General features: G+C 30.0%; 1 protein-coding gene across 4 annotated transcripts in view; it reads left to right on the top strand.

Annotated features, from left to right (window-relative positions):
- Positions 1-16,931, top strand: part of LOC136980460 (uro-adherence factor A) — a 102,471-nt gene extending 85,540 nt beyond the window's left edge. For 3 of the 4 annotated variants that reach the window (XM_067276569.1, XM_067276566.1, XM_067276565.1), the window contains 3 exons: positions 4,194-4,333; positions 9,029-9,170; positions 13,891-16,931. In XM_067276569.1, coding sequence (XP_067132670.1) covers positions 4,194-4,333; positions 9,029-9,170; positions 13,891-15,604 — 1,996 coding nt within the window. In that variant the 3' untranslated portion in view covers positions 15,605-16,931. The remainder of the gene's footprint in view (positions 1-4,193; positions 4,334-9,028; positions 9,171-13,890) is intronic. The other variant, XM_067276567.1, reaches the window with a different exon arrangement.
- Positions 16,932-21,775: the final 4,844 nt, after the last annotated feature.

The raw sequence follows: 21,775 nt of genomic DNA, 5'->3' as shown, positions 1-21,775 counted from the left end.
ATTGAATATGCTTATACTTTTTTTTTTAAATTTATCTGAAACTTTCTTTTTGCAATCTTCAACCGGGTATTTAGCTGCAAGGTTAATGTACTTTTTTAATAAAATACTTTTTGAAATTATATTTTTCTCTTATTATCACTCTAACTCCTGTACATTTATGCAAACTTATGTCATATCAAGCAGTTACTTTTTGTAAAAAGGAAGTAAAATCTGAAATGTTGTCAATTAAAATCAAAATTTTAAAATAACTTTAAACAAATAAAAATTTTACCACTGGGTTATTTTAATTTGGTGTAATAAATGATGCACAAATAGAATACCAAAATACCAAAATTATTCAACCAGTCAGAGAAAAGAACTGTACTAAATTTCAAGAATTTTGAATATTTTTTATTTTTATAAATTTGACAAACCCCACTAACACTAAAAATATTCAACCTATGTCAATTGCTTAGAAATAGATTATCAAATAATATAGTTTTCTGTATGTACTTAATCAATTATTCAAATTTATTATTATTTTACAGTATCTTTTGCATTGTTTATTATAATTTGTATTTATTTACAATAAGTTTAGTAACATTGTATTCTGTTTAATTTTGTTAGGTTTTATTTAAATTTTATAATAACAACAAAAGCCTGATGGCAATGTAACTAGCCAAAAATGTTAGCTATTAAATCTTTTTATTTATTGAATAAAGTGTCAGTTATAACTTGTTTAAAGTACAAAAATAAAAAACATAGTTTACTGTTATATTTTTACTTATTGAGTCACTTTACTTATGTTATATAAAACATTATAATTTCTGAAATTGAGTTGCTATAGCAACATTTAATAACATCATTCATGTAGATTTGAAGTGTTTATGCTACTCTTATGAGTGGCATAAACACTTCAAAGATGACAATTCATGAAGGATGATTCCCATCCTGGGAGACCTGCCACTGCAGGAAATGATGGAATGATTAGCAGAATACAAGAACAAATCAGAAAGGATTGAAAACAAATAATAGACAATCTGGTTGATTTTTTTAAAACTTTCTCATGGTTCTGTGCATACCATAATCAGTAAAGATTTTACATGCAGTGCATCTGCCAGTACATTATCTGAAAGATTAATGAAGGACCAGTACAAAAAGTTGGATCCTGGTAGGCAGAGAATTGATTGACATGATCAATGATCATCCTCAGATACTGAACAAGGTAATCACAGGTAACAAAATATGGTGTTACTTTTATGATCTCCAGAATAAATGCCAATCTCCCATGTGGAAGTCACCAATGCCCCACAACTGAAGAAATTTAGGCAATACAAACTGGAAGGGAAGGTGATGTTAATTGTGTTTTTCAAAAACCAAGGTTTTATGCATCACAAATTCATTCTTGGAAGGCATATTGATATTGTGAATAAGAAAATATACAGTATGTGGAATTTTGACACAGCTATATGATTTTGTATGTTGAAAACAGTCTGCACTGTGTCAAGAAAAGAATTGGGTTCTTCACAATGATAATGCCTCTGCACATTGGTCATTCCTGGTTATGGAATATCTAGCAAACACACCATACCTGTCCTTATAAACCACTTTACTTATCTTATCTTGCATCTGCTGACTTTTACATGTTTCCTAAGATTTTCATCTTAACTGAAAGGTCCAAAGCAGAGGTGGAGAATGCAGAAACACAAGCTACATTAAGGTGTGGATCATATGAATGTTGGCAAAAGTGTTTAGCTGCAGAAGGAGTCTACTTTGAATGTGGATGGTATGCTTCATTGCATTGAATAATAAAAATTGTGCAATAAGTTCCATTTATTTTTAACTCTACCTCATACATAATATATATGGAGTGGCATCCTATGCTCTGTCCTTGACATATAAAGAATACTTACAGCATCAAAGTAATTTTAGTTTTCAATATAATCTTCCTCAGTTGTAATACTTTTTCCCAATAGTACTCTTAACATTTCAATTGCTTTCTAAAAAAAAAGGTTGTCCGACCTCTAAAAAGATTAACAATACATATCACATCTTCATCACTTGAAAATTTCTTTCCATGGAAGTATTCTTTGAGTTTGGGAAACAACATGAAACCAATATGGGCTAGATCTGGCAAATAATGTAGATATTTAACCAACTGGAATACTGCTTGAGAAATAGCAGCCATAGCAACATATTATGTGTGACATGGGGCATAATCCTTATGGAAGAGCACCTTTAGTCAAATTTCCACATCATTTTCTTTAATTGCAATAAGCAGTTTTGAAATTAATTGATCATAATATGTTCCTGTTACCATGGGCCCTTTCTTTAAATAATCAAATAATATGACCTTCTATTCATCACAAAAATCAGAGGCCAGAACTTTATCTGCCAACTGTTGAAGTTTGAATTTGCAAAGCATGGAAAAGAAGTACCATGGTGCTTTTTTCTATGCTTTGGGATTTACTTTTTCTTGGGTCATAGTGATGATCCCTCATTTCATCCACAGACACAAATCTATCAGTAGAGTTCTGCTTGTTCTCTCTATACTTGTCTAAAAGACACTTTAAATCACAACACAACATTGATCCTTTGATATGGTTAACATTTAAGATACCCATCTCACAGAAATTTTTTCATATCAAAATGTTGAAATATATTCTAGTTAAATATATATATTAAATATAAATAGCCAATAGTTAAAATATCATATACCGTATAATATGAAAAGCCAGTTTCCTGAATTATTTCTCACCTTTTTTCTTTGATCCTGCAACTTTATCAATATAATTCAATCATGCACTTTACCAACATTATTCTGAGTTGTAACAGTCACTGCTAGATCACTTCCATGTTCATTTTCACATGAAATTCTATCACATTTAAATTCACAACATTATCATTTAACATTGTTCTACCAAATAGCACAATCACTTAAAATTTTCTCCATATTCTTGTCAATTTCTCTTGGACTAATTTTTTTCTGGAGGTACTTAATTACTGCTCTTTGCTCAATGTATTCCATTTTTTCAATGAATATAAAACACACAATTCTTTACACTTGTGCCCTGTCAAGTGAGAAGCTTGTAGACATGAACTTTTTCATTGCATGTTGAAACATGTTTTACTAGTATATGATATAAATTAAAACTTTGTATAATCACTACAATTAGTTCAGGGACATAGCGTAAGGGTCCATTCTCATATGTCGGGTCTAAATAGCACCAAGTTTTTAAAATGCTTATTTTTTCAAAAAAGAAGTTATATTAGTTCTTAGAAATTAGATTATTCATTAATTGTTTTTATTTTAGTAGTTATAAACATAAATTGTAGTATGATTTACAATAATTACCATATTTATTTGATTTTAAGCTGAACTTCAATTTCTCAACAGGTTTTCATGAAAAATAAAAATACCAGTAGTAAGATTTATTTACAAAGTTTAAAAAATGAGATGTAACAAGGAGTGAAAAATTATCTTAAATGCATAATTTAAAGTAAATTTTAATTGCTGTCACTATCACATTGTGAAAATGATTCATCAGTCGCACTATTATAACGATTTTGGAGCCAGTGTTGACATTTGTCATTTTTGCAAACTAAGTTGTCTTCTATACCATCTATTGCATTTGTATGCAGCATTCTTTAAAGGAATGAATTATTATTTCATTGCTAACTTTTTCCAGATGACAGACTCCCATTCTGCAATTTTTTAAGCACTATCCTTCTTTATTTTCCCAGAAGTGGTTAAAGTGTGATTTTTGAATGGAACCAATTTTCATATTTTTTTCTTACATAATTCTTAAAAGGCTTGTTGATGCAAACATTGAATGGCTGAAGTTGCCTCAAGATAGTGCCTAGTATTATCATAAGAGTTAAAACACCTCAATAGGTTAAAAAATTACAGAATAAGTGATTGAATATTATTCTATGGCAGATTGAGGGATCGTTTCTGAAAAAACAATCCTGACTAAAAGCTACTGGTCAGTTGACAATGAAATTAGATCAGGATAGATATGGAGTAGAATAGATTTATGGTACTTTAAAAAGTTGTCTTTTCAGGTAAACTTTAGCCACCTTTGAATTCAAGCTGCATCCAATTTTTAGAGACATTAAAATGGCAAAAAAAAGGCTTAGAATTGAATAAATATGGTAAAATTTATAAAGAATATAAAATATTTGTAGTAATATTTGTTATGAATGTTTTACAGTCCATCAGAAACTGAAGTGTCTGCGATTAGTGAAGATTATTTGGAAGAGAGTGATGATTCTACAACTAGAAGAACTCGTAAAAGTATATTTTCTCGTTCTGACAAGCAAAGACGAGGAAGAGCAAAATGTGATGATTCAGGTTAATTTTTTTAAATATATATTATATATAATTTAAAGTTATTAGTGATAAATTTAGTTTATTATATAATTGAGAATTTTTTCCATAAACTGCTTTCTGTATATATTATTATTCTGTGTAGTTTATATATAAAATAGTTTAAAATTTTTTAATTAGGCTAATTACTCTGATTGCCTTCAATTAATTAAGGAAAAAATATCAGTAGACTTAGTCTGGAAGGCAGTTTTATTTATCCTCTAATGGCCTTTATGGGATGCATCTAGGATATTAATGGGAGCAGTATTGCCTGTCTGGATGTGGGATGGTAAGCACTTAAAGTTGATACTTTTGCTCATGCAAAATTGGTCTAGCAGTTTCTTCAAAGAAGTTTTGATGTATTAAATATGGAAATTTAAAATTTATTGGTTAAAAAATTTAACCATTAAGACAACAAAATTGACAGTTTATAATATAAATCTGGTCCTATGTTATTATGGATTGGTTAAAGGTAAAATTATTATTTGAGAATATTTTTTTACACAGAAGGATGTAGGGATTCGAATAAAATTGGTGTATCTTCATTAAATGAAAAGTTTTCCTATGACTATTATCAATACATATGTATAACTATAGTTTATTGATAGTTAAGCTTGAGAAATTTTATTGTCTATATGAAATTGCTTGTTAAAGTCTTTGTCTTATTTAATACTCTTACTTAATGGATCTATAATTAAAATTCCTGTTTTGACACTTATGTGGAACAAATTATTTATTAGAATGCTTTCAAACTTGTTTCAAAAATTTATGGGAAAATTATTTACTTTTGGAACACTAAAAACTATAATTGCTGGAAATATTAAAATTTATGTATAAAAACATTGGAGACCAAATCTTTGATTAAAAATATATACCAGAGGTGGGCAAGCAAGTTCAGTGGGAGCTGAAATGTAGGTTTTGCAAAATGCATGGGAGCCGCAGTTCTGTACTGTTGTGGCGGATAGTATGGTAAGGCAGGGAAGGATAGTGTCCCCATCCGGGTTGAGAACTTGTTTTAAAAGAATAGATTTGAAATGTCAATTTAATTTATTGCACCAACTTGGAAATAAATTAGTAAATATTACATATATATAATTTCTTATTTTCACAAAATTGTGGAAATAAAATTGTAAAAATAATAATAAAAAGCAGAAATTAACACTTTTAGCAAGAGCTGCACGTAACTCAAAAAGAGCCGCATTTGCTCATGTCTGATAGATACATATAATTGTGACCAGAGGGTCGGCACCTCTTTAGTGCCTCGTCAGGACTGACACCACTGTGTCTTCTAGGATAGACACAGAAATCTTAATGGATGCAAATTTGGAATTCGCACAAGTGGTCATGTGTGCAGGCAATCGGATTCGGGATGGAGGAGGGTTGAGAGATGGATCAGAAGTGAATCACTCGGATACAAGATTAACAACTAAAATAACCGATTTAATTTAATTAAAAAGAATACGTAGCTCTATGCTATCAAATAACGGTTGAGAGAGATAGAGAGTTTACAAGAAATTGCAAGTTGTATAGATGCCTTGAAGCACTTAATTGTGCAGATTTTCAGGATCGCTGACTTTTAGTCGGTCAGTTGGAGCGGTTGGGAGGCGTTAATGTTTTCCTTTTTTCTTGATGGCAGTCGGATATAATAATGGATAACTGGAGAACTGGATATAATAATCCGGGGAGTTTGAAGGTGTCAAAAAAACACAGTATGAAATCCTTGATAGCCTGGACAATGACAATACTCTCCTCTTTTTTCAGGGTTCTTTTTTCGATGCACTTGTGAACTCTCGACAACCCTTTGTCTTTGAGTCACTCTTTTTTATACTCCAAATCATGTTATCCTTTTTTCACCAATCATGAATTTTTGCTATTAGTTCCCAGTGACACATTCGATGAGTTCCCTGGGAAAGGAATTGACTCCAGGGAGAAAGCTTCGGTTACCCTCTGGTAATATAATGGGGAAAACTTTCGAAAGACGAAAAATGAATTTTCTCTCCAAATTTTTGTCAAGTCTGGTCTCTCACATAATCATACAATTAAATTCTCATATATGTGTGTGTGTGTATATATATATACACTTGACACATTTTTAAAATTTCTGAAAGAAATTATATGGGATAGGAACATAATATTTACTGATTTCAGGAACTTATCTAAAAATGTTTTTGGTATAGTTAATATAGTTCACTATATGAGTCTTTTATTGTGTAGAGCATGTCAAGTTGTTTGTTGTATTAAGTTACGGCAATGCAATGCTTGGGAGATTTGCCTAGGGGGATGCCTTCCAGGAGGTCTTTTAAGGGCAACTGGCCCCTATTTAGGCATTAAAAACATGGAGAAAACCTGGAAAACTTCATGTAGTCAGCCTGTCCTGGCGAGGAGCAAACCCATCATTGAACTACCAGTGTTCAGAGAACAGAACTGCTTGGCCACTGGTGTGCTTGCATGTCAAGCCAGAATTCAATCTTTTGCCTATGTGTTGTATGTTCCAAAATGGATTCTATAATAGTTGCAGTTACAGTTGTATTCTAAAAAAATCACAGTAGTGTAATGATGATATTCAGAAATTTTCAGAAAAGAGAAATTGTTTATTACGTAAATCTTATGAACATAGTAAAAATTCATGAAGAAGGTGATCTTTTGAGATTTTTCTAATTATTTGCAACTATATTCAAAGAACATTACTATTTTTGATATTTAGAGTTTGTTTCAATATCAGGATAGATAATGTTCTCAAGTGTTTTGGAGAAAAAGAAACAGCTGTTCAAGCTAAATATGTTATAAGAATTATATTAGAATAATTAGTTGACAATATTATTAATGTGAAATGGGACAGCTAGATAACTAACATGGTTAAGGTTTCAGCCTTCCACTCAGGATCAAATACCAGGAGTTTTTCTTGAGTTGTGTTTTGTTGAAATTCCTCATCTTTCATTGCTCAGCCATCTCATTGTGCCTGTCTTAACTCATGAGATCCTTTTAGTGTTTACAGGGCAAAAAGAGTAGGAAGAAAAAGAAATGTATTTGATGCAATGTTTGACATATAGATGATTATTTAAACTGTATTTAAAGAAGTAGCAATTTTATGAATGTTCTAATATATTATATTGCCAAGAGTGGAATTAGTAAATTCTTAACAGATTACATCAGTCAGTACTTAAGAGTACTGGTACATAAGAGATTACAGATGTTTATATTTGTATATGTATATCATTAATAATATGAAATGAGATTTTCATAAAAGTTCTTCACAGAACAACTGTACAGTTATAACTATTCTCACAAAAGTAGAAGTGGAGCTTATGTATAATGTAAATATTCATAAGTTATATAATGTTTATCTATTTTTGCAAATGATGATTACTAAGGCTTATTAGCAAAAACAAGTTGCTGATTGTGACTTAAAGGAATAATAATTTAAAGCTTTTTGTATAAATGTAGACAAGGAGATAACTCGAAATATCATATGACATTTACTTATGTAGTATTTTTTCGTACGCATTACCTTTTGCATTTTTCTCCAGTATTAATGAAATATCCTTCACCATTTGCTTTTGTTTGTCTTTCATATTTTGAACAATATATTGATTTCAAATATAACAATTACTTTAAATTTCTCATTTACAATCTGTCACTGTCATCAAATTTTTCTAACTTGTTAAATTTACTCAGCGTTTAGTTATTTGTTAAGGACATTTTATCATTAATGCTTTACAAGTCACTAGCCAAAATTACCAAAATTATTTTACTAAAACTATGAAAATATGCCAGTAGTTTACACCTGTTGTGATTTATTCATATAATTTGTATACATAAAATATTTTGTGCATTTTATTAAATTCTCATACATATCATATATATATATATATTTTTAATCAAAGATTTTATCTCCAATATTTTTATACATAAATTTTAATATTTCTAGCAATTATAGTTGTTACTTTGAAGTTTATTTTTCTGTAGACATATTGGAACAGTGATATTTAGTTTCTATTATACTAATTATTTTCTTACATTTGTCTTTGTATTATTTCAGATTTAAATTTAAATTAATCATTATGATGATGATAATTAGCTAATTTAAATATGCTGTGGATAAATGACAGATTGTTAAAGAAGAAAGAAAAAAGATTGCATTATCATAATGTTATGACAGATTTAATAATTTAATTATTATATTTATTTATAAAATTATGTGAAGGATAGATTCTGATTCAAGAAAATTTATATTTATTCTCAGCTATTATATTTAATAGTAGTATACTTCTATAATTTGTAAATAATATAAAAACGGTGTATTAGTTACAGTAAATTTTTGTTATGCGAGATAGTATTCCTCAAAACTGTTAATAAGAAATAATAATTTTAAGCATAGTTTATTTGTGTAACATGTACAGTACATTTTATATTTTGATAAATGATTTTACTCGTATATTGAATTTATTTATTTTTTTCTAATGATTTAATATTTATAAATGATTGATTTTACTATCAGTTTCAATAATGCCAAATTAATGAAATAACAAAGATTTATTGTATAATAAAAATATCAAAAACAATTAAAATAAAATATGTAAAACTATAATAATAAAAAAGAATTTATTTTTTAAAATTTATTTAAATTAGTTATGAATTAGATGATTAAGAGAAGTTTAATTATATGATAATTGTTTTTAGATGAAGATTGGGAGAGTGAATTAAGTGAAGAATATCGCCATTCAACAAGACGAGCAGCTCAGAAAAAGATTAATTATAAGGAAGTTTCTTCTGATGAAGAAGAAGGAAATTGGGGAAGTGGGAAAAGGTGGCCTCCTAAACAGTGAGATATATAAATTAGTTAATATCAATGCAGTTTGGGTTTTTCTTTACATCATATTGTGTAAAGAAAAAAGCCTTTCTTATACAGTAGATTCCGGTTAATAGGACCATCGGTTAATTGGGCAACCATTTATTTGAGACAAATCTAAAAAACAAATTGAGAAAATAATGAGAATATTTACTTTGGTTTTTTTGGAACACCATTCCATTTAATTGGCACAGACTTCAAGTATTCCTCATCCACTTACATGTACAACCCTAATAGACAAGAGGTTTAGTTTTGCTTACTGCCTCATTTCTAGAAATCTCAACTGGTCAAATGCCTAGAGGAATGACTCACCACTAATTCCAGTGACCCTGATACAGTCCTTTTATATAATGAACAATTTCAAACTACTTAAAGCTTCAGTTTGGTGTGGTTGTTGGATGAAAGTATAAAGATTGTGTTGTGATTTAGTGCTGTGATATTTTACAATTATATTTTTTTATTTTATAAAATTTGAAAAGCTCATTAAATGTCAGGTAAATAGTTGTCATTAGCTCAGAAATCTGCTGAATACCAATTATCATTATCTAGCAGATATTACTGGAATACAAAAATCATATCTATTTCATACTTGTTTATCATCGAAAAAGTGAGAGATGAGTGTATGTATATTAGAAAATGGAAAAATCTCCCTAAAAGGAAATGTAAAGATCCTGATAGTGACAGTGCCCTAAATCAATGGTTCTCTGTTAAAACTGAATTAAGAATGTACGTTAATGGACTAATGCTGAAAAAGATGTCAGGAAAGTTAGCTCAAATGCTGGATTGTAATGATTTTAAAGTGACCGATGGTTGGTGGTCTTGATGGAAAGGTAGATATGGGGTTAAATTTAAGAAAGTACACTATAAAAAAGTGTTGATGTTAAGAGTGCAGAAGAATGGATAATTGAGATACTAATCATTTTACTTCATGAATTTTCCACAAGTAACATTTACAATGTGGGTGAATGTTACAGGTCTTATTTTATCATGCCAAACCTAATGATTTTCTATACTACAGTCACAATACTCCTGTCTACTACAATCACAATACTCCTGTCAATCAGAAAGAAGGCGATGGATTGGATGGATACCTGATATAGATTGTTATAACATGACAAAAAGCAGCTCTTAGTTATTGCTAAAAATGCTAAGCCTGGATGCTTTAAAGGACTACAGCATTAAGGCTCGACTGGAAAGGATCTTTCCGGTCGAGTCCAGGCTTATAATAATGCATGGATGACATGGAAAATTTTTAAAGAATGGTTAAAATGATAGGATGTGAAATTTCAGAAGTTATCAGTTTCATTGGTTCTTGACAATTGTGCTGTACAACAGATGTTCAGATCTGAAAAAACATCTATTTGAAATTTCTGCCTGTAAACACAATGTCGTTAGTGTAACCAATGGATATGCAAATAATTATAAAACACTGTACTGTTAGAAGTTGGTGTATCACATATTTGGAGCAATTGAAAAAATATTCTGATATCATCTTCCACAGCCAAGGAAGTAAGTACAAAATTAGTCTTCTCCGAGCAATAGTTTCTTTCAGATAGTTGGTGAAAAATAAGCAGTAAAACAATGACAAAAACAGTTTTACGCGGTTTTATTTTTTTGTAATTTTAAAAATCAGATTTTGAGCTTATAGAACAGTCAATGCTAAATGTGATCTCATTCCAGAACTTCAAAAAGTTTGAAACTTTGAAGACTTTGAAGGTATAGATAATTATGTTGAATGTTACAATGAGTATGAAAATTTAGAAGATGAAATCATTGAAAACATTTTGGTAACAAACAAACAAACAAAAAAGAAAGGAATAATGAAGAAAGTGGAGAAAATAGTGAAGATGACTCATTTGAATCAGAGTGGATGACCACATAATGCCAGAAAATTCATTGATGGTTTGTGAAGAAATTTTATGCAAAAAACAAAGAAAAGAAAATGAAGGCAGATTATAATCTGTATTAACTTAGAATCAAGCAAAAGAACAAGGCAAATTACAAAGAAAAAAATTTCTTTATTGATGACTATCAGGAAGTAGAAGATAGAGTAAGTATCTTTTGTCAGACAGATTTAGATATTGACTATTTTATAGAATTTGCTATTTTTAAAGTCTTTTTTTTCTGTGATTTTTAGTAGGTAAACGGGAAGAATTCAAGAACAAGAGCTTTGTCCTTATAAATGAATCATTGTGAAGAATATTTAAATAGTACTGTATTTGTCTGTAATTTGTCTATATTATTTTCTGGTAATTTATTCTTTAACTTAAAGAAATAAATAATTTGTTGCTCAGTGAGGTGTTTTTCTTGATTATATCTTTCTTACCTATCTGCATGATGCTTTGCATAGTTGGGGCAGCACTTAATTGATCCAAAATGCACTCATCCCAATGTGTTCCAATTGACCGGAATCCATTGTATTTTTCCTTGAAAATATAATGTATTGTAGTTAACTGACTTTATTGAAAAATATTTTAGTATAATAATAAATCTTAAAAATTTAATAACTTTATGTTAGTAGTTTTAAAAACTTCCTGGAATTCAATTTTATTATAGACTGTACATTCAGCAGGAACACTTATGCAGTATTTCTCTCAAAATTATTTCCTTTAGTTGATACATACCTTTACCAGCTGTTTTACAGTTCTTGGAACAAATTTTTCTCTATTTTTTAAAATAATTATTTCTGCCCAAGTAATTTTGTTGGCATTCTTGAAATGTCTTCCTTTCAAAACTCCTCTGAGGAAACAGGTAAAAATTGTATAGTACCAATCAGGAGAATAAGGTAAATGTTCCAGTACTGTTACATTATGATGCTTTGGAAAAGTACTGCTTTATGAAGAGGACCTGGGTGCCAAACATTGATGTAGAAAAGAAATTACAATTATTTTCATTGGAAAATTCTAACTGAAATGCAATCTCTTCAACACATTGCTTTCTCCTAATCTTATGCAATTGTATTGTAGAAAAATACATGAAAATTCAAATTTTCTTTCCTTTCTGACTTACAGAAGATAAGCAACTTCCAAATTTTAAAACATTATGTTAATAATGAAGTAAAATTAAAGTTAGAAAGGTAAAAAACAAACCATCTTTGCAGAGAGAAACATTTTAATTACTTTGGTATATCCCCTAAATGCATTTTGCCAGTAAATTCAGCCTCTTCAGTAGGGTTATTTTGTACACAGCTCAAATTCCAACAGTTATTCATCATTGCTTTGTGTTACTCCTCTGGCAACATTTGTTTGATTGTTTGAAGTTGACACCTGGCTTGAATAAGGATCAGGATGATCCTTATTTAAGCCAGCTGTCATCTTTAGTACTTTCATGGTTCTCAAAAAAATGCTTATGTGAATTAAATAGTAGGCTTTTCTTTGTTGTAAATTTATTTTATGCCTGCTGAAGTATTAAAAGTGTCTAATGATAATTTATTTAGTCAAATGAAAAATTTTGTTTGTTTGCTTGTTTATACTCATTTTTGAAATGTAATGAGAACTGTGTTGTGCTATATGTAAAATGGCACGAGACTAACTTTACAAGCTTTATCACAAAATGAATACTTTGTTACTTACATAAGATCTGTTGTTAAGTAATTTTGTAACAAATTCAATAATTCTGTCATTTTAAACATGTTATTAATACCATTCCAGGAACTTTTTGAAGCTACTCATATTTTTGTTAGATATTTTTAGCTATTAAAGAAAATATTTAATTAAATAAATTATAGCTGAAAATATACAATTTTTTTAACATTAAAGATTCTTCCTTTATTACCGTTTAGTCAACATAGTAAACTTTATCTTTAATAGGATTTTGTATATGTATATATATATGTACACAACAAAAAGATAGTCAGTCATCATTTTTTAAACTGACATAGGAAAATAAGATTAATAAAACATGTGCTAGTTCTTTAAAAAACACTTTATATGAAAAGAATATTAAGAAATTTATGGAATAACATCATAAATAATTTAATCAGCTGGATGTACTATATTAGTTGCAGTCATCCATCATTTTAATTTTTTTTTTTTTTTTTGCTGAATACAGTAGTTTAAAAAAATTGGTTAGCACATTTAAGATAGTGATGTTTATGCAAATTTTTTTTGAAATACAAATTTTATCAAAAAAATTATGATAAAATATAAGGTTTACATTTTCATCATTATTTAAACTTAAGTTAATAAATACATTAAAGATCATCATCATCAGTTATATATTTTTAGAATAAAACACATGGTATGAATTATTATATTTAACAATAAAATGAAATTCAGATTTTGATATTGTTAAAACAATCAATTGATTGTTTTTAAATCATATGCTATTATGTTAAATATTTGTTTTATTATATAATAAAATAATCAAAAACACTAATTTTTTATAATTGCATTGTAAAAACATTACTTTGTAATCTACATTAACAAATAATTAAAAAAATGTGTAATTTGAAATAATTCAATAAATATTTATAGAGATTTTTCAATTTTAGTTAAAGTTAAAAGCAGTAGTAAGTTAGTGCACATGTTTAAAAGTTTAACTTGAAAGTTAAAAACTTTTAATTTTTATATGTTGTTAAAAATAATTAAATTACATTTACATGAAAAGAAAATCAATTTTTATCCAGGTTTTGATTTTATTATCAGGTCTGTCATAGTTAAAATTCAATTTTTAACATTTATTTTAATTTCAGGGGAAAGCGTCAATGGAAGTCAGATTCAGAAAGTTACCATGAAGATGAGGATGAAATGGATGCCTGGAAGAAAAAGAAAACTTTTAGAAAGAAACCAGAGTCATCAGATAGTTCTGAATTTGAAAGTGAAGAAAGTAGTTATGAGAGTGCTGATACAGAAAATGATAAGAGGAAAAAGGAAAAATATAATAGAATCATTAGAGCTGAAGATGCCGAAGAAAGAACAAGGAAGACAGCAGAAAGAAGTGAAAGAAATTCTTCTAAAGTTCATCCTAGAAGAATGAAAACCACTAAATCTATTCTTGAATCTGACAGTGATGAGAAACCTCCTAAACGAAAGAAATTTAAAATAAGTGATGATGAAGATGAAGATGAAAGTGACGATGACGACGACGATGATGATAGTGACAGTGATAGTGCTAATGAAGAGGATGATGAGGAGGAGGAAACTGAAGATGAAGAACAAGGAAAATCACATGCAAAAAAACAATCTATTCTGCATCCAAATAAAGAAGAAGAAAATGTGAACACAAATGCATCATTAGATGTGTCAAAATTACATAATTCGGATAATAGTTTTAAATCTTCAAAACCTTCCATAGAATCTGTAAATGATAATTCAGTGTCTCCTAAAGAAGCCTCTTTTCATCAGCGATCAGTTATAACTTCTGTTGGTATGGTAAAAGAAGATTCTTTGACACCAAAAGTTCAAGAATTACCCAATAATCAGAGACGCGAAATGTATATGCATGGTGAGGAAAAACTTCCCTATCCAGCAGGTTCACAGCCAAGAAGTGAGGAGAATTTGCCTGCAGCCAAAGATATTCAGACCGTAGAGCAGGAGCAAATACTTCCTAATGCAGATCGTCCAGAAGAAAGAGAGTTTAGGCAAGCATCTGATAACCACAGGCCTCCAGGTTTTCGTTATCAACAAAATCCAGAAAATAGAACTTATGGTGATCCTTACACGGAATGCATAACTCCACTAGAGGAATATTCTTCTCGGCCCAGCCCATTAAAACCATCTCTTGTAGAAACTTATCCACATTCATCCAGTCCATCAAAATTAACACCACTAGATTCATATTCACAGTCATCGAGTCCCTCGGGTCTGATGCCTTTAGATCTGTATACACGTTCACGATCATTTGAAAAACAAGCTACTTATCCTCAACAGCCCACACCACCTCACTCACAACCCATGGGACATTCACCAGTTTCTAATTCAAATAGAGAGTATGGTCCTGGATATATTCCTGGAGAACGTTATCGACCCCAAGGATCAGTATCCTATGGCCAAGGACCATACCATCCACAGAATTATAGCAGGACATCACACCATTCACCGCCACCTTCCTCTAGTCCATATCCTCCCCAACAAGGATCACCTTCAGTAACTGGTCAACCGAGTCCTGCTTCACAGGGGATGTATCGTACATTTATTGGCCCTTATCCATCTCATTCCCCAGATTATTATAATAATCAAGGTTATTATTCTCCTCATGGTGAGCACAGTGGTCCTCCTCCAGCTTATCCTCCAAATTATCCTATTCCTCCACAACAGGGTGCACCGTACCCTTACTATAATCATCCCGGGCAACAGTCAAATGGTGGTTTCATGATTGACAGTATACTAAGGTCCCGAAATCCAGAAACTGAGGATGACGACCTAACGGGAGTAACGGATATTGTTTCTTACATTACTCAGGAGTGATTTATAGGCAGTTATTACTTGATCAGCACAAACCATTCTTAAAAATAAAGAGCCTTATTATGGTGATGCTTCCTACACTTCATCTCCAGCAGCACGCTGGATGGCTGCATTGTTGCATCCATGCTTTTGTGATGATAGCATTTGAACGAAGAGGGACATTTAAACAATGCATGTGTTTTATATAATCATCATCATTTTTGTGCTTCGACGACCACTTCTGCCATCCCCAATTTTGCTCTTAATATATTTCCACAGGATTGTGTGCTTTGTACAGAAAAAAACCTGCAAAATATATGTCGGTGCTAATTGTGAATAATGGTGTGTAATTTTTATGTTGCCTTATGTAGATGCACTAAATAATTTATGGACATAGTTTTTTGCATCTATGTAATGTGTCATATAAAACTTGCATCTGTGACTGTCTGTATCCATATGAGTTGATAAAACAAACAGAAAATATACCATGCATGCATCTTGCCGGTGCCTACGATTCCCTCTCGACAGCACATGTTAAACGATGTTAATTGAGAAATGAGTTGTAAAAAGTGATAATTCAGAAGCCCTGGAGGGGTTTTCTATTCTATAATAGATGTACAGATATAATAGTTGATCAAACTCAAATCATGACTATTCAAGAGTTATATAATTAAGAAGGCGAGATTGAGAGTTGCAAGGATCAGGCAACAGAGCAATGTAACAGAAAAAATGTAAAAATTGTATATTTTGTTAAACTTCCTTGCGTCTGACTGAATAGTTATTGTTGGGATTTTAGTATAACTATTTTATACTTTGGTGTGTCAAGTGATGTGATCAAAATTTCTAGCATTGATGAATTTTAAATATAGATATATAGAAACTACATGTCAACTAATTTAGGTGGATATGTATTATTATTATTATTATTATTATAATTATTATTATATTATATTATTATAATTATTATTATTATTCTTTATTTACAAAAACAAAATAATTTTTAAACAGAGTATTGCTCTTTTAATAGTGATCCAAATAGTTCATATATTGCACTCTCGTTAGTGTATGCAATCCGTGTTGGATTTTACATGTGAAATATAAATGCGTTTACATTCTGATATCCTACTAACTGATTGTCTATAATTATAGTGATATGTCTTAGACAATTAGTAAAATACATTGTGAACCCCATTACTCCTTCAGTCGTACAGTATAAATGCCGAGCGCAATGCTCTTACACGAATCAAGTCTTTGTTACATGAAAGAATGTGTACAAAATGGTGTGAAAGCTCATCCATATATTTGTCATTTGAGTGGCAGCCTTGTAATAAAAGTATTTACTATTCCTGTGTCCTAAGTGTAAAACTATATTATCAAAAAAAAAGAGAAAAAAAAGTTATCCCAGAGTTTACAGATTTAAAAATATATCCTGCGATATTGATTGAAACAGAAAGTTTATATTTTGTTACAAATTTGTAATTTTTATTTAGGCCAATTATTTATGAAAGTTTTTGTTTTTTTTTACTAGACAGAGAGAGAAAAAGTGCTCTAACATCATGTAAAAGAAATTATGTTTTATTAAAATTGCAAAAAAAAAAACAATAATAAAGGCACAACTACAAGATTTTCTTCGATACTCATTAAGAAAATGCATGTCACAGTAACCTATGGAAAATCTCAAGAATAAAATGTACATTTAGTTTATTACTGAAAATATTTGCATAAGTTTTCAAGTGGTATTTACAAAATTATTCTGTGAATATGATTTTTATTAGTGCAATAATTTTTAATGCTGATTAATTAGCATTTAATGCAATTAGATATCCTGAATGAATTAATCAGACTGTGGAATAATTCTAAATCTATTGAGATTGTTTAACAGAATTTTTGAAAAAAAAAAAAAAAAAAATTATATATACAAAATAGAATATTTTATTATCTTTGCCATCTATATATTACAAATAAAGTAACTCATCACTGCTAACATTTGAGTGTTCATTTGATCATTATCAATCTACAGGATCTAAAAGTATACATTAAAATACTCAAATTTATTTTTATTTTCTCGAGAGAATAATACTTTTGATACGGAAATCAAAATGACTTTTTTTGTTATCTGTCTCTCAATTTCAAAAGTAGAAATAATTATGGCAATGTCGAAACACGTGAATTTACTGATGTACTTCTTAAATTATTTAAATTAATATTGGTAACCTCTTTGTTCCAATAATCGGTATATTTGATGATGATAAAAGTGATTTCCAAAAATATTGTCTACTGTTTAATGGTCTTGTTTGATAATGAAAATTATTATTTTCAAGATAGTGGTAGTAGAATATTCATATTCAATATGGTTTAATCAGTATCCGATTCTAAAATGGCCGAAAATCTTGTCAAAATGGAAAGAAAATTTTGAATTTTCAGTCCGTTTTATTTATTTTATGTGAATACTAAAGAACATAGCCGAATTGTAATGGATGTTTTAAAAATTTTAAGATCTTAGCGGTTTTTTTTTCTTCTATTGAGAAAATCGTATAATTTTTAATAAAAATATGTGAACGACTTATTGAAATTCTTATTTTTTCTTTTATACTGTATTTGTTTGATGGTTACTAGAATTTTTAATATTTTCCTGCAGTTCAGTATCGGGAATAACGAACTAAAATGTTTAAATTAAATTTGAATATGATAAATCACGTTTTCGTTTTTCTAAAATTTAACGTTTGATTCAATAAATAGGAAAACTTATTGTTTCTTTCAAATTACATTGCCAATAAATATCTTAATTTGACTCTTAACTTCTAAGAATATCATACGTAAAGATGATGTCCATTCTAAATGGCATCTTGCTGCAACGATAGCCGAATTTCGGCGTGGTCGTTCCTGTTCAAGTATCAATTCTTTCGCATCTTTTGTAAATTTTGAACTCGAGAACTAGAATAACTTTACAAGTTTTAGATATGAAAATTTGTAATTACATCTTTATAGTGTGGTTAACAAATTTTCTGATACTTCATTTTTTAATCAACGGGAACCATTAGACAGCTCCTCTATCTAATAATCTAGTTTTTAATAAGTATCCGAATTTAAATCTGCAAAATTGAATATGTGTTATTGCTATAGTTTGTAAATGGAAAATATGTCGTACATTCACGAAATTATTTTTCTCCATATATGATACCGATCTTACAAATAGTATGTGCGTATCTTTTTCATATCGTAATATACAAGGTCTTCAGATACGTGCGTAATGTATTGAAACATGAATAAATGTTAATACTGAAGATTACGCGCCTTTTAAGGTATTGTTCGCTGTATAAAAGTTTACACCTAATTTTAAGCAATTAGTACGTGCAGCCAAGGCCAGTTCTACCTGTTATCAAAGCGATTTGAAATGGACTGTTTTGTTCTGCGACGTGTCGGGTGAGGAAAATGATCGACAGAGGCATCTTTTAGGACTCTGCCATCAATACTAATTGTTGCTGACTATTATAGCCTTGCGTGCGTCACTCACGCTGCGCGACGCGCGCATGGTTAGAATTTTATTGTAAGATTGTGAAATTGCGGCTGTCGCATATCGGAAACCACCATTTTATCTTTTATCTTATGTAATTTTTTTTCTTCTCAGGTTTCCTATGTTTATTTTTTTGAGATTTGATCGGATAAACGGAAGAAATAAACACATCAATGTCGTTTCCCTGTAAATCATCGTAAGTTCCACAGATTGACATCGGCTTTGTAATTGCAGGGGTCAAGATTAGGAAGGTCTTTGTAAAAGAGGGTCAAGGTAAGGATAGTTAAACTTTATTACTTTCGCGGGAGGGTGCGAAATGAAAATAGTCGCAGCCAATTATAAAGTAAACAAACCGCAAAGTGTTTTTTACGGTCTAAACAAAAGATTCCGGTTTTAAGAGGATCACACGACAATGTTATTGCATTTGGAAGAATGTTAACTTTCATATTTAACTGTTTGGTCACACGTGATTAATTTTTTTATGCGATATAGTCACGCAGTTAATAAACATCGATTCTCTTCATTCAAAAATTAATATACATATACTCTAATATTTTTATAACAAAAAATTCTGGTAATTTTATCGAATAATTGCATTTGTCATTTTGCCTGATAACACTGTCATCGAACAAATTGTAAAATCGCACATTTTGCATTATCAAAAGTTATATATGAACACTGAACTGACAGGTCTCGTTGTCCCGAAAAACGCAAACATCCATTTGAAATGAAATGAAATTGAATGTTTTTGTGTAGAGATGAAGAAAGATGAGAGAATATAAGGCACGGTATTTTTGTAAAAATACATTCATTTTGAATTGCTATTGTGTCGAATGGCATTTATTACGCGCGACACTCGCAAAAGTTATACTCACGTAATTTTCCGTTATCTTTTATCATATTAGTTGAGTCCCGTGCTGCCTATACTAATCTCAATAGCTTTCTGAAAAATATTTTCATAAATGAAGCAGAGATAACTCTGTATGATCTTTGTAGTATGACTTTTGTGAAAAAATACTTTTTTCTTTGTCAAAAGAAAAAACACGTGTAACAAGAAAAAACGAAGCGGAAACTTTAATTACGACAAAAAAATATCTACAGGTTCTTTTCTAGGATGCCAGAATATTTTTCTATCCCGACAGATGGAAACAATCGTATGAAAAAACAAGGTGGTACTGTACATACAAAATCCTGACTATATATGTTACGCTACAAAAGAGAAATAATTAAAATTAATCTTACGCTAATATTAAACTATCAAAAATACGAATAAAGATAATGGGTAGACCCTTTTTGGAAAGACAAAAGACCGCATAAAAACAGGTTTGACTGTATATATAAAGAGGGGTTATACATTTGTTACAGACTAGAATTCGGTGTATATTTATAGTAACTACAGAAACTTCCTCTAAACTCCACATTTTAAATGTCGCCAGCCACGTGAATTTTTTGACAAGGCGTACTCAAAGATAAGGCAGAAAGCTACCTCTGCACCATGCCTTCCTGCTCGGCATTGGCGTGTGTCTCTCTTAGTCGGATCCGGCCGCAACACTCTGACGAAAAATCCCATCGAGACACTGCAGCACAGATCACCAAGCCTCCCCACCACGACAAGGTGGAGACACGACGGGGAGGGTACCCCCTGCCTTGTTTGCGTACTCCAATCTGACAAAATTTAGAAAAAAAAAACAAGTAATATAAAAAAAAATTTTTTTAGTCAATTCCTACTTAGGTCAATTCCTACTTAGGTCAACAAAGAAAAATTTTATTCTAGTTACTTTTTATTAAATAATTACAATTAATATAAATATGTATATACATATGCTAAATATCTTATATAAGAGAAATTTTTTTCTCCCATATAAAACTAAAATTAATTAATTAAATTTAATTAATGAATTAATATTTTAAAAAACTATTAACGTCAAGTGTCATCCACTACAAGTTTAAAAAATGTATTTGATCTTGAGTGGATGAATAAAATACTTTTTATTCATCCACTCAATTGAAAATTTGAACAAGATATATAAATATATACAGTATAGGGAGAGTATGAACTAATAGTAAGTTTTAAAAAAAGCCAAAAGTCCCGCTCAGATCACCTGATCTGCTGCAGAAAGGAAGTACCCCGGGGGCACCACGAGGAGGTAAGGCTCGGAGGATTTGGGTTTCCGCCCCCATTTAGTCCGGAGAGACGAAATACGCGTATCTCCGGACTAAACGAAGTCCAACAAATAAGTCGCCCGATTGTTATATTGCATTTTTATTATTTGTATTGTTGATTGTTTATTGTTTCGTCAATCGGTATATTGATATTTTCACAGAAATTTTTGCAATTTATAAATCAAATTCTTCTCAATTATATTAATGTATAATTGATGAATTAAATTATTGCAGACAATTTGTAAATTCGCTCTAGCAACAACATTCTCCATTGGAAATTTTTATTTATCCTGTTTTAAATTTACATAAATTCATAAGTGAAGGATAAACATTCACTTTTTTTAAACATATTTCTTGTCATTGTTTTAACAGTAACCACAGAGTTAATTATTTTACAGAGATATCTTTGTTTTTGTCATCTTGAAACACGTTGTTTTGCACGTGGAACGAACGTGGCACGTGGTTTTCTCGTGCGAATCTTACATTTTAATAAAATATATATCATTCTAGAGAGTATT

Source organism: Centruroides vittatus, unplaced genomic scaffold (assembly GCF_030686945.1).
Source record: "Centruroides vittatus isolate TY-2023 unplaced genomic scaffold, ASM3068694v2 contig_7, whole genome shotgun sequence".
In the NCBI taxonomy this organism is placed as follows: domain Eukaryota; kingdom Metazoa; phylum Arthropoda; class Arachnida; order Scorpiones; family Buthidae; genus Centruroides; species Centruroides vittatus.
This window is presented reverse-complemented; position numbering and strand designations above follow the sequence as displayed.